This window comes from Gekko japonicus, unplaced genomic scaffold, assembly GCF_001447785.1.
Source record: "Gekko japonicus isolate JY-2015 unplaced genomic scaffold, Gekko_japonicus_V1.1 scaffold171, whole genome shotgun sequence".
Classification (NCBI taxonomy): Eukaryota; Metazoa; Chordata; class Lepidosauria; order Squamata; family Gekkonidae; genus Gekko; species Gekko japonicus.
In genome coordinates this window covers 1,290,963-1,304,948 of record NW_015175975.1, presented here as the reverse complement: position 1 = coordinate 1,304,948, position 13,986 = coordinate 1,290,963, and the positions used below count along the sequence as shown (strand labels likewise).

Below are 13,986 nucleotides of genomic sequence, written 5' to 3'. Positions count from 1 at the left end.
AGAGATGGTTTGCCATCACCAGCCTTTGCATAGCGATTCTGGAATTTCTTGGTAATCACCCAACCAAGTACTAACAATGGCTGACCCTGCAGATCTTCTGAGTTCTAACAAGATGTCCATACTGTAAAAAGGTAAAGGTTCCCTTGCTCGAAAGCCAGTTGAATTCGACTCTAGGGTTGCGGTGCTCATCTCCGTTTCAAAGCCAAAGAGCCAGCCCTGTCCGAAGACGTTTCTGTGGTCATGTGGCTGGCATGACTAAACACCAAGGCACACGGAACACTGCTACCTTCCCACTGAAGTGGTATCTATATATCTACTTGCAATTTCTTGCTTTTGAACTGCTAGGTTGGCAGGAGCTGGAACTAGAGACAGGAGCTCACTCCGTCATGTGGCACCTGGGTCTTGAACTGCTGAACTACCGACCTTCCACAGCCTGCAGTTCAGCGTCTTAACCACTTGAGCCACTGCAGCTCCACTATCCATACTGTACATATCCTATAAAATGCATAGAAGAGGTATAGCTTATTTATTCTTGGAGTTGCAAGTTTCACAAATGATCCTTTATTTTTGGTCTCAGTTTGGTATTTCTCCCATTCATTCAGTACTGCATGGTAATGCAGCTATTTCAGTGGAGTTCTTATGTGAGAAAATAGCTAGTAAGAAGGTAAGCTGGCTAAGAGAATACAGAGAGGAAGGAGAGCTGCTTCCTCATGTTGAAGGGTTTGAGATCTCTGTATTCAGTCATTTTTCTTTTCCCATCCAGAGTGGAAAATCTTGGTTCCATTTGTTCTCCCAAGCTCTGTGTCATCAGCGTGATCTTTTTATCTACCAGGTGCCACCAGGAGGTCCAGCAGTGGGGCCAGGACTCTAGAAGCCCTCCCACTGTTGCCCCCCCCAAGCACCAAGAATACAGTGCATCACTTGCCCCAGACCGAGAGTTCCTATCTATACCTTGTGGCTAATAGCCACTGATGGACCTCTGCTCCATATGCTTATCTAGTTCTAATCTAATCTAATCTTCCTCATGTTGAAGGGTTTTGAAATTTCTGTATTGCCCACCTAATTCAGTTATTGCTTTTCTTTTCCCACCCAAACAATAAGATCTTGATTCCATTTAGTCTCCCAAGCTCTATGTCTTCAGTGTGATCTTTTTGTCTTCTGTTCTTCCTGGGCTAGGACAATCTTCCTATCTGTGGAGGTGGATGACTCTTCTGCTGGGAGATGAGTCATACTTATCCCACTTTTCCTTTCAATACCTACTAGTTTGTAAAAGGAGTTTTGTGCCCTCTTAACCATTATTGTTAACTCTGATGTAAATTCTATGGTGTAAAGCATTTGTTCATTACAATTAATTAGTATTGTCTGAGGAAGATCATCTCAATCTTTGTGGGACTCATTCCATCACAGTCTCAGTACTGGATTAGGAATTTGGGAGTTGCATTCTACCATGCTTCTCACCTAGGTGTGAACTTTCCACAAGTTCAGGAATCCTTGCTCTTCAGAAAGAACCCAATGTTGACAGTACATTTCCTTTGAAATTCACCTGCCTATGGAGGACAACAAAATTTGAAATTAATACACACCAAAAAGAGCAGAAATAATCTGAGCATGTTATAACTACAATAAAGTAATATATTAAAGAATAGAATGAAAAAAATCTATTAAGAAGCAAATATTAGCATAAGAACATAAGAACGTAAGAGAAGCCAATGTTGGATCTGGCCAATGGCCCATCTAGTCCAACACTCTGTCACACAGTGGCCAAAAATACCAGGTGCCACCAGGAGGTCCAGCAGTGGGGCCAGGACACTAGAAGCCTCCCACTGTTGCCCCCCCCAAGCACCAAGAATACAGTGCATCACCTGCCCCAGCCTGTGAGTTCCTATCTATACCTTGTGTCTAATAGCCACTTATGGACCTCTGCTCCATCTTGAAGCTGTCCATGCTTGTAGCCCCTGCCACCTTCTGTGGCAGTGAACTACATGTGTTAATCACTCTTTGGGTGAAGAAGTACTTCCTTTCATCTGTTCTAACTCGACCGCTCAGCAATTTCATGGAGTGCCCATGAGTGCACACTGCTTCCCAATGAACGGGTGAGCTAAGATTGTTCTTCCCTGTTCCATCTAGCTTCACCGCTTTCTGAAAAGAGTCTCATTTAACAACAGTGCTGGGGAGAAAATTTCATTTGATACCAGTGGAGAACTCACAACAGGGTATGATATTATCAACTGGCTTGCTTTTCCAAATCAGTCTTTTTTTAAAGTGAAAATTGGAGAGGTTCATCCAGAAGCTCCGGCAGACCAGATGCTTACCATTAATGATGATGACATCACATGGAACAGCTGCTCTGGCCAGGTAGGAGAGGACTACAGAATCTATGGAAACTTCCAGTGAAGAAAGGATCTTATGCTAACACGCACAGTGGTGCTTCATTGAATTGCAAACCCTCATTTGAAAATGGATAATAGAAGGAATACCTATTGTGGGATAATTTAGAGGAGGTAGGAATAGGTTGAGAGTCATCATCCTCCCTTTTAAACATCTCCTCTCTGTGCCCTCTTTCCCCTTTGACAAAAGATGATATTGGAGATCATGGGGGGCTACAATAAGAATTGGGTGAGGTAGCATGGAAAATTTAGCTGCAGCCAACCCAATCTTTATTAAAATGTTTACATCTTGCCTTCTTGGTTTCTGGAGGAAGACAATAATAAGAAAAATAAACCCACCTAATAACAATGTGTGTGTGTATCTCCAGATTCCTTCCTCTCCCCCTTCTGAAAGATGCCTGCCATTTAGTCCCCTTCCAAAGCCTTGACAAACATGCAGATCTCACAGCACCACCTGTAGATTTCGAGGGGGGAGTCACCTACTCAGGGAGCCTATTCCACAGACCCAGTATGTAGTAGGCCCAAGCTCTGGCCAATGCCAGGCAGGCTACCCTGAGTGGTGGGATAGCCAACAGGTGGCTTCCTGAGGATCGTAGTTGGTGAACAGGGACGTATAGAAGGAGAGGGCCTTTTAGATATGTGTGTTCACAGTTGTGAAGGGGTTTAAAGGTCAGAACCAGCATTATGACTTTAACTTGGAAACAGACTGGCAGCCAACGTAACCATTTCACAATGGGCAACTTACATTCCCCCAGGGTAGCCGCTGGCAGTCAGGCTGCTGCATTCTGAACCAGTTGTCATTTCCAGGTTGTCTTCAAGGGCACCCCCACATAGAAAAGCATTGCAGTAATCCAGCCATGAGGTTACAAACCATGGATAAGCATGGCCAGGTGAGATGAGTCTTGGTAATAGGCAGGGCTAGTTTGGGGCCGGAACGCCACAGAACGGCGTTCCAGCTGGCTCCCGGGCCTGTCCCACCCCTCCCCACCTTGCCCCACCCCTCCCTCGCCAAAAGCCCTGCTCTAGTCAGGTTGGTGCCTTTGACAAAGGGCAAGGGAGGCTTCCTGCCAGGTCTTTGTGAGGCGAGTTCCATGGACTACGCCCCCCACCTTGCCTCTGTTTTCAAGAAGTGAACCCACCAAGGGCACACCCTGATGAGTCTCACAGCTGGTCATTTTGTTTTTAGAGGATTGAGCCAGCGCTTTCAGACTCCGCCCAAGAGTGACAAGGTGGCCTCTCTCCCTCCTTCTAATTAGAACGCCGCTTATCATTTCTGACTTGGAAAGCTCTCCACGTGCACTATGGGCTGTTACAGGTTCGCCTGGAACTAAACAACTTCCTCTCGTCCTTCTTCTGCTATTTACAGTAGACCAATCAGTTTGGGGGGGAAAGAGGATTGCTTTTCTGTGTTCTCCTCAAAGGCTGTAATCCTGTGCATGATTATCTGGGAGTAAATCCCTCCAAATTCTGCTCTTGATACTCTACTAGCTCAAGAAATGCATGTTTACTTGGTAATAATTCATGTTGAATGGAGCGCAACTGGAGGAATTGTGGAGACAGGAAAGCACACCCTCTTATATGGCAGTCCTGCCCTCAGATTCCAGATTTCCACTAAACTGATTGTACAATAGTGGCAGATGCGTTGTATGTACTCACAATCACATTTTTAAAAATTATTTTGCATGTAGTAAGAGTCCTCCTAACTTGGATAGCTCAGGCTAGCCCAATCTTGTCAGATCTCAGAAGCTAGGCAGGGCTGGCTTTGGCTAGTATTTGGATGGGAGACCTCCAAGAAATACCAAGTTTTTTTTTTGCTAGGATATCAGCAATGTACAGGGATGGACGTGGGACAAAGAAGAAAAAAGGGGAAAAAACTGAACCTAAACCTAGAATTCAGAACCTAAAAATACATTCAATCATACTTATATGGAATAAAGACCAGAAACCAGTTGTTCCAAAGTTTAACCACTGGGCAAAGAAAAGAAATACAAAAATACAAATGAAGCCTCCAGTGCAATCACATGTCCAGTAGTACTTCTCTCTGGTCAACTGTATATTCTTCTGAGATTGTACAGCTAAATGTTTCCAATAAAATGTTCCTTAGGTTAAAAGCAGTGGGCCATTGGGCCATTACAATTTTTTTTTTTTAGTAATGTACAAGAAGTACGTACAGTTTGGTTTTATGCATAGATTTTCAGGGGTTCCACTGAGTTAAATATGGGGTACTTCCAAGTAAGCATATTTGGGATTGCATCTGAATGCCACTCTGTTCAGCAAGAGTAATCAAGTTGTTAGACATCCCTTATTTCACAATACCACAGTACTGTAAAATATTACAATGTATTATTTCCATAGCAGATATGCAGTAGCTCTTTGTTCTGCTGTTTTAATCTGTAATTCTTTGCTGATACTGTTGGCAATTATTTTAGTTTGTTTTATTTTAATGCAAGTTTGTGAATGGTCCTTTAGAAAATACTCCATACATCTTTCTTGCCTTTGTGCCATTAGAGTAACATGGGGGTGTGGTCTAATATGATAATGAGCTGTGCTGTCAGGGATGTGGCCTAATAGGCTAATGAGTTTATGCTGTTGGGTGTGACCTATTATGCTAATAAGTTCCTGCTGGGCTTTTTCTACAAAAAGAGCCCTAATAATTAGGAGAGTTGGGGAATCAGCTGATAGAAAACATTTCTGGTCACCAAGCCAACCTGTTTTTCATACAGCAAGGCAGGGCCCATGAGCACCCCCTACCTCTTAGCTTGCTCTGGAAAAGCCAACATTATTCCAACAAGGACAAATTGATTCAGTCCCTCTAGAAGATCAACCTTCTCAACCAGCTTTGTCTGGATTCAGTTTCAGTTTGTTCTCCCTTAGTCAGCTAACTCCACACTCAAAGCACTGATTTAGAACCATGATGGACACAACAAGTTGATGTTATTGGGTTTTTTTTAATTTTGAGGGTGCTGCTTACGATAGGTGAATAAATTGTGATCTGAACCAAAGTGTGATCGAGGTGCCTGTCCTCTGTGTATATTTTTTTAAATGGTAAAATATTGAAACCTGTCAACTCCCTTACCAACCTCAAGGTGGGGCTGCAGTTCTGCCAAGACTACCAATGATCTCCAGACTACCATGATTAGTTCCCTGGAGGGAAAAAAGGCAATTTTGGAGGTCAGATTCTATGGCATCACACCCTTCCCCTATGTTCCCTTCCCTCACTCCACTCATTCTAGGCATCATCAATTAGGAACTGGATAAACATATGGAGCAGAGGTCCATCAGTGGCTATTAGCCACAAGGTGTAGACAGGAACTCACAGGCTGGGGCAGGTGATGCACTGTATTTTTGGTGCTGGGGGGCAACAGTGGGAGGGCTTCTAATGTCCTGGCCCCACTGCTGGACCTCCTGATGGCACCTGGTATTTTTGGCCACTGTGTGGCACAGTGTTGGACTAGATAGGTCACTGGGCTGATCCAACATTGGCTTCTCTTATGTTCTCTTACGTTCTTATCAAATCTCCAGGCATTTGAAAGCTTGAGTGTACAAACCTATTGATCACCCAGAGTGGGAAAAGAGCAAGGATGGGGGATCTCAACCTTCATCATTTTCATAATCTGAAAAAAGCCCTGTAGGATTAATCCTATATATATATAAAAGCCCAATGTATTGGCACTTTCCAGCTCTCCCATTGACTGTGTTGTGTTCTCCATCAGCCATTGGCCCATAAACTGCCACTCAAAAGTACTCATGTGCCATTGGCTGGGTGCTGGGTCCACTCCTCTCCCCCACCCACTGCCAGTCTGGGCAATCTTCCCTGACAGAATAAACTGCCAAAATGGCTGACTCTCCTGACAAAGATGCTTCTACTTTTGCTTGGTTCCCCTGTGACAGGCTGGCTACTAAGGTGGGCCACCAGCTGTCAAAACATTCTCTTCTCCTCCTGCTGTGGGGCTAACTTTTCCCTCAGTGGCTGTTGATAGGCAACCAAGCTTAGTTCTGTCAGTAAAATGTAGGGGGAGGAGGCCCTTTCCAGGCCTTCTTTGGCCTTTGTGGGGAACTCATTGGGGCCCGTCCTGTCTAGGGTTGCCAGCTCCAGGATGAGGAATTCCTGGAGATTTTGTGGGGGAGTCTACGGAAGCCAGAGTTTTGGGAGGGAAGAGGCCTCATCTGAAAAGAATGCCATAGAGTCTTCAAATGCCTTCAAACCAGCCATTTCCTCCTAGGGAACTATTGCTGCTATTGTCCAGGTAAGGGTTGGAGATCACTCAGACTTAAAACTGCTCTCCATATTTCAGAGATCAGCTCCCCTGAAGAAAATGACCACTTTGCAGAGTGGACTCTATATCATTATACCTTGCTGAGATTGCTTCCCTTCTCCTTGGGTCCCCACTGCAGTGAAAGACTGTAGTTTTCTTAGGTAGAGGCTGCAGGTGTGTGTGTGTGGGGTGGAAAGCTGAAGTCAGAGAGGCAGATAAAAGTAGGTTGATAGTTGCCTGGGAAGGAGATAGAGTTGCCGAGTCCAGGTTGGGAAATTCCTGGAGATTTGAGGCGTGGACCCTGAGGAAGGTGAGGTTTGAGGAGGGGTGGGACATAGGCAAAATGCCATAGACCCCCCCCTTCAAACCAGCCAGTTCCTTCTGGGGAACCAGGGGAGGGCTGGGGATCACTCAGAATTATAACTGCTCTTCAGATGGCAGAGATCAGTTCCCCTGGAGAAAATAGTAAGCTCTGTTCATTACACCCTGTTGAGGTAACCACAGCAAATTGACACTGAGTGCCCAAGGCCAGGGCACCTGCCCATTGTATTTATTTCCACAACGGGCCTTATTTCTACTTAAAGATAAGGCATCCGGTTGTGAGATAATTAAATGTACTGCACACCACAGATGAGAAGTGGACATTCCAGGCCACTGACCATTAAAAATCTAGAGAAACAAACAGAGCACAATTTTAGATTTGTTGCTGATTGATGGTTTTCCTGTCTCATTTGTACATTAGACACAGCCCCTTTCAGTCTGCAGTGAAAGTTGCCTTCCAGGTTTTTGGAAGAGAATGAAGGAGGGGGAGCCATTCTGCTGCTATGACTGCTTTCCATGTCCAGAAGGGAAGATTTCCAATCAGAAGGGTAAGAGATTTACAGTCCAGTCCTAAACATGGTTTCACTTTTCAAAGGTTAGAAGGGAGCTGGAGTGGTGCAGTACTTGGATTGCTGGAGGAGGCCTGGGGAAACCCTGGTACTTATCCCTGTTCAGCCAGGGGAGCCTGCTAGGTGACCTTCAACCAGTCACACATTCACAGCCAGACCTAATGCGGAAGATTGTTGTATGGATAACAGGGCAGAGAAGAGAATGGTGTAAGCTGTTTTCGGTCCCCACTGGGGAGAAAGGCAGGTTGTAGAATACATAAATATATAGATCAGTAGATAAATGAATGAATGAATTAAAAACAATTCAATTTGATTTGGTTTTGGATGTAATGATATACATGAGGATAATGATGTTGGGAGTGGTGGAAATTATACACATTTGTTGTTCATAGATATAAGTAATTCCAGGTAATATTTATAGTATTTTTTAGATATTTATATCCCTGCTTTTGTCTCCAATGGTGACCCAAACAAGCTACCAACTTCATTTTCCACTCCTCTTCTTTACCCTCAGCATAAAACTGTGGCTTGGTTAGCCTGGGGAAGATAGTGCCTGTCCCAAGGTCTTCTAGTGAGTTTCTATGGCATAATGGGCCTCACAATCCTAATCCAGCAATAGTGAAGTACCGTATTTCAAAAGGAGAGTGAAATAAATAAATCATGTGCTTGTCTATGGGACTATCCAGATGCTGTAATCCCCATCAAAGGATCCTCTAAAAGTATGGGTTATGAGAACAATTATGGGACACTGAAGCGAACCCACCTTCTCTCCCCTTTTCTGTTTTACAGACTTGCTTGCGTGCATGACTTGTACACAAGACCACTATCCAAACAGGGGACGAAATCAATGCATTCCCAAAGATGTCAGTTTCTTGTCCCATGAAGAACCTTTGGGGATCACTTTAGTGACTTTTGTCCTTTCCTTTTCTTTCATCACGCTTTTGGTGCTAGGAGTCTTCATGAAGCACCACAACACCCCCATCGTCAAAGCCAACAACAGGAACCTCACCTATGCTCTCCTGATCTGCCTCCTCCTGTGCTTCCTTTGTGCTCTGCTATTCATTGGTCAGCCACAATTGGTGTCATGTCTCCTCCAACAAACCACATTTGGCATGGTCTTCTCAGTTGCCATTTCTTGTGTTCTGGCAAAAACAGTCATGGTGGTTCTGGCTTTCCTAAGCATCCAACCAGGAAGCAGCCTGAGGAACTGGGTGGGGAAAAGAGTGGGCAACACCATTGTGATTTCATGCTCCCTTTTCCAAGCAGCCCTTTGTTTTGCATGGCTTGCAACTTCACCCCCATTTCCGGACGTTGACGTGTACTCAAAGACTGAATCCATTGTACTGGAATGCAATGTAGGGTCTGTCATCATGTTTTACTGTGTCGTAGGCTACATGGGCTTCCTGGCCATTGTTAGCTTTGTGGTAGCTTTCTTGGCCAGGAAGTTACCAGACAGTTTTAATGAGGCCAAATTTATCACTTTCAGTCTATTGGTCTTTTGCAGTGTTTGGATGTCTTTTGTTCCCACCTACCTGAGCACCAAGGGAAAATCCATGGTGGCTGTAGAGATCTTCTCCATCTTAGCCTCCAGCGCTGGCCTTCTGGGTTGCATCTTTGCCCCCAAATGTTTCATTATTATGCTGCGGCCTGAGTTGAACAACAGGGAACAGCTGATAAGAAGAAAAGAGGAGTAATATAAAGAACTATGTTAACACCTACAATCTGCAAAGAAGAATTAATTTGTCCATCCATCCTGCTGTCTGTCTGATGCATGCATAATTCAAGAGAAAATCTGAATATGAGCATAGGAGTCTCGACATTTGGCAACTGGATTCAGAATGACCATAGGAGTTGCACTGCCTAACAGGAATCAGGGCCGGCTCACCCACTAGGTGAACTAGGCATTCGCCTAGAGCGCCGGGCCCTGGATGGGGTGCCGAACTGTGCCTCCCCCCCTGCCAGAAGCCCATGTGCTATTGCTGCTCCCAGCATGTGGCATGGGGGGCGCGAAAGGGGAGTGCAAGGCCGCCTTGCCTTCCCCCTCCGCCTGGGGTCGGCTTTTGTAAATCCAAATGTGGGGTGTTTTGGTTTGGGTGCCCGGAAACCTCGCCTCCTCCTCCTCGCTCGCCTAAAGGGGGATAGAAGTAGGACTTCCTTCTCTCCACGCTCTGCTTGGAGGTTGGCAACCCCATAATTGGGTGCGTGGGGGGCGCCAGAAGGTAGCCCCGCCTAGGGTGCAAAAAAAACTCAGGCCGCCCCTGAGAATCAAAACATCCTGGCCCATGAAATCCCTGGAACCTCAGATTTTCCTTTGGAAATGATCATTTATTCATCTGGGGGAAAAGCGAGAAACCTCAAAATTGGCTAGTCACTTCAGAATGATTTTGGGAGTTGCAGTGTCAACCACAAAGGTCACCACAGCATTTTGGATCATGTAATCTTCAGAAATCTTATCCCACCCCCTTTCAGGTTTAGAAACCATGGTTTACTGAGGCAGTCATAGCTCATCTGAAAATAGAGCTAGATAGAGCTAGACAGAAAATAGAGCTAAATAGAATCAAAACTGGCCCGTACTTTCAGAATTATGATGGGAGCTGCAATCCTGCAGTTGCTCAGTGCCCCAAACAAAAGGAATTGGACCATTGTGGCCTGCATTAAAGTCAGACTCCCCAACTTCAATGGGAAAAAAAGGTTTTCTGTGAGAGGCATAGCTCATCCCAAAAGAAACCTAAACATATGCAAAATTGTCATGAATTATAGGATGATGTGGGGATTTGCAATGCCAAAAATGAAGGCATTTATAACATCCTGTCCTGTCTCTTAAGCATTTTGCCTTTTGAAAATTGGTCTGGAGGCTTTTGTGTCCCAAAGAAGCTTTTCTGAATTATTGGAGCCAGCATTCTATTGTGGAATTAACTGGTCTGTGTGCTTGAGGAAACCATTGTGAAACTGGCAAATAGTCGACTGCTGGTCACACATGCAAGCATGCAAGTATGCTACTATCCACAAGTAACAAGATAGGAGTTTGGAAAACAGTTTATTTTCAGAAACAGTTCTGCATATTAAAAGACTTTATAGTCTTATAAACAAGAGGATTATTGTATGTTTGTTTCAACACAACTATGGTGTTTTGATATTATATGGTGTATTATGTTAGTAAAAGTATTTTGTAATCTTATCACAATAGTTTATGGTTCCTTTGATATATTGTTTTGTATTGTGATTCTCTCAGTCCTATTACTGTCTCTGTCTTTGGCATAGTTGGTAAAGATCTGACTCACTCCTTCTTTTAAAACAATAAATATAGTAATCTGGTCACCATCCAAGCAGGGTCCCCCTCCCCCTCCCCGGTTTCCAATTGGAGATTTATTAATCCTGTTTCACTGATGTTTCTGACAAAATAATCCACACATTTGTGACTCACAGGTTTACAGTTTCTCCGATACTCCCTAGAGCATCTGTAAGGATGTTTAGAACAATACCTGACAGTATCCCTCTTGGCATGCCTTTCAAGAATAATGTCAAATCCTTATGGAATCTTAAATCCTGGGGGGGGGGTTATGTGTGAAAATATACAGAACAGGAAGGTCAAGAGATAATAGGATTGTATAGCTTTTTAAATTTGATTCTCAAATATAGATGCTGTCATGATCTGTGCAGGACTAGGAGCAGGGCCTGGTGTGGCCTGGTCGCAGGAGAGACCTGCATGGCAGTGAACAGACAGCCTACAGTCCCCATAAGGCTTAGCAATGAGCTATAGCCAATCAGTAGGGCTGCCTCAATCGTCGGAGGGAAAACTCTATGGTTTTCCCTCCAACGATCGGGGCCACGCCCTCAACGTGATCAACGTCATGCATCACTTCTGCGCATCAGCAGAGAGCTCCCGGAGCCCGGCGAGGCTCCCCCGCCAGTAAGAAGATTCAACTTGGCAACTCTACCAATCAGAGAGGAAGATTCTCTGAGGAGACTGTTGGATACTGTGTGAGGAGAGTCTGTCTTCACCATTAACTGTGGAAAACGGAGGGTTTTTCCGTCCCTCTCTGCTGCCTGGTCTGTGAGGACAGGCTGGTCTGGGAGAGAGGAAGATCTCAACTTGGCTCAGCGTGAGTGCTAGGCAGGCTGTGGGCCTGGAAGTAGAAACAGGTAGCCACATTAGTTTATGTTTATTTTGCCTTTCACACTGTTATACCCTTTTAAAGCACCTTGCCTTGTCTTGTTTTCCATGCCCCAGTATTGCTTTTAATAAACCCTTTCTGTTTAATTTTTTTTTCTCTGCCTGGGTCAACCACGCCTGTGATTTCTCAGCTGTAAATGGCCATGTTGTATGAGCTTGAGAGGGTACCCTGGGCCTTCTCAAGGGACCATAAGTCCAGGGTGGTGGCGGCGGAAGGTGGAGACCCCCTGGGGTCATGACAGATGCATTTTAAAATATGTATTTATTTAGTTTTACAAAGTGTTCTCATGTATTCCATATTTTCTCCCACTTGGGGATTCAAAGCAGCTTATAAAATCCAAATTATAAGATGAAATCATATACATCTACATTTTTTTAACAAGAATCAATCAACAAACAAATAATAAAAAGCGAAGTATGATAACTAATTACCAGCAGCAACAGCCCAACTAAAAAGTGTATCCTTAAATTTTCTGACCTTCATTCAAACATGCAAGAAATATTTATTTATTTATACCTGTATACATGCTTTGAATTAATGGATTACCAAATGCCTGAGTTCACATGGCTCTGGGTAATGAACAACAATAAGATAAAATACATTGTACTGTTCTTCAGTTGCACAGTCAAGTCTGACTCTTCGCAACCCCATGGACCACACCATGCCAGACCCTCCTGTCCTCCGCCATCCTCCAGAGTCTGCTCAACTTCATGTTCATTGCATCAATAATGCTGTCTAGCCATCTCATCCTTTGCCATCCCCGTCTGTTCCTTCTACCTTTCCCAGCATCAGGGTCTTCTCTGGTAACAGTGTTACAATTATAGTATACATTAAACTCATTACAATTATAAAACAATCCCCAGATGGCACATGAATTTATCTTCAACCAGTTTTGGACTGTGTCACCTCGCAGGCAGGGAAAGGAGGAGACAGAAGAAAAGGATGGAAAAGAGAAAGGGGGGAGTGCCAGCCAGATAAAACCCATTGCTGTTCTTAACCAAAAGCCTGGCGGAACATCTATGCCTTGCTGACCCAGCAGAACTTCTTTAAGTCCCACAGGGCCCTGGTGTCATGTGGCAGAGAGTTCCACCAGGTCAGAGCCAGGATCAAGAAGGCCTTGCCTCTGGTTGAGGACAGTCGGATGTGCTTGGGGCCAGGGACGACCAGAAGATTGTTTTCAGCAGAGCATATGCTCTTTGGTGGATATACCAGAGAAGGTAGCCCCAAAGATATGTGGGTCCCAGACAGAAAAGCTCTGTTTGGAGGATGTTCTCACTGACTTGCATGAAGGGATATGCAGCAAGAGATATTGAGAGCATTGGGTATTGAGATGGGAAAGGTGCAGGCATATAGTCATATAGAAAACCCTCATGAAACTCTCAATGATTATGGCTGTCTGCCCTGAATATTTTTTTTCTGTCTGTTGATAATTTCAAAGTCAGAATGAGCAGTGGAGCCTGATGGGTTCCTATGTGTCTACAGTCCATATTATTTTCATGAATGTGATGGGGATATATTTATACCCAGGGGTTGTTTCGTAGAAAAAGAGCTAGGGGAACTCATTAGCATAACTCATTAGCATATGCCACACCCCCTGACATCAGGGGCTCGGCGGTGGACCTGCAAGGCCGGCGGGAGTGCAAGGAAGCCCCACCAAGGCCCTCCCTGGCCCCAGGCAGGCAGGGGTGGGGAGAGGCGGGGAGGAAGCAACTTATGCTCCTCCTGCCTCCTCCTGGCTGAATGAGGGCCGGAAGTGGGGCAGCCGGAAGCAGGGGGCAGGGCTTTGTCATGTGCCCCGCCCCCTGCATCTCACCCCGGGGAACTGCAATCCCCCGCAATCCCCCCCGAATCGACCTCTGTTTATACCTTCTTTCACAGTCTGTGTAATTCAGTTACTGGTACTGGCTCACTGGAACTCCTTGGGGTATTTAGTAAGTGAAAGAAGTAATTAAACCCATAGCTGGTAGTTACATAGCTGGTGATTAGAGACGTAACTGTATTTTTTTTTTAAAGTTACAGGGTTTTATAGTGACAATTTTGTATTTGCTACAGTATTACTTAAAAACATGTTTATCTTGCCTGAAGAGAAGTGTACATATTCCTTAACTAGCTAGCATTCAATTCTAATTACTTCTCGGTGAAGCCCAATGAACTTCAAATGGAAATATTATAATTGGTGTGGGCGAAGTAGGGCAAATTCTGAGAGGGATACTTTAAAAAAACTTTTTATTTTGAATTTTTAAAGTAGTATTACAGAACATGACATATTAATACCTTG

The 13,986-nt window shown here is 44.6% G+C and overlaps 1 protein-coding gene across 1 annotated transcript in view; it reads left to right on the top strand.

Annotated features, from left to right (window-relative positions):
- LOC107122969 (vomeronasal type-2 receptor 26-like) overlaps positions 1-9,227 on the top strand; it is an 11,995-nt gene extending 2,768 nt beyond the window's left edge. The window contains exons 2-4 of the mRNA XM_015426121.1: positions 2,128-2,355; positions 7,386-7,512; positions 8,323-9,227. Coding sequence (XP_015281607.1) covers positions 2,128-2,355; positions 7,386-7,512; positions 8,323-9,227 — 1,260 coding nt within the window. The remainder of the gene's footprint in view (positions 1-2,127; positions 2,356-7,385; positions 7,513-8,322) is intronic.
- Positions 9,228-13,986: the final 4,759 nt, after the last annotated feature.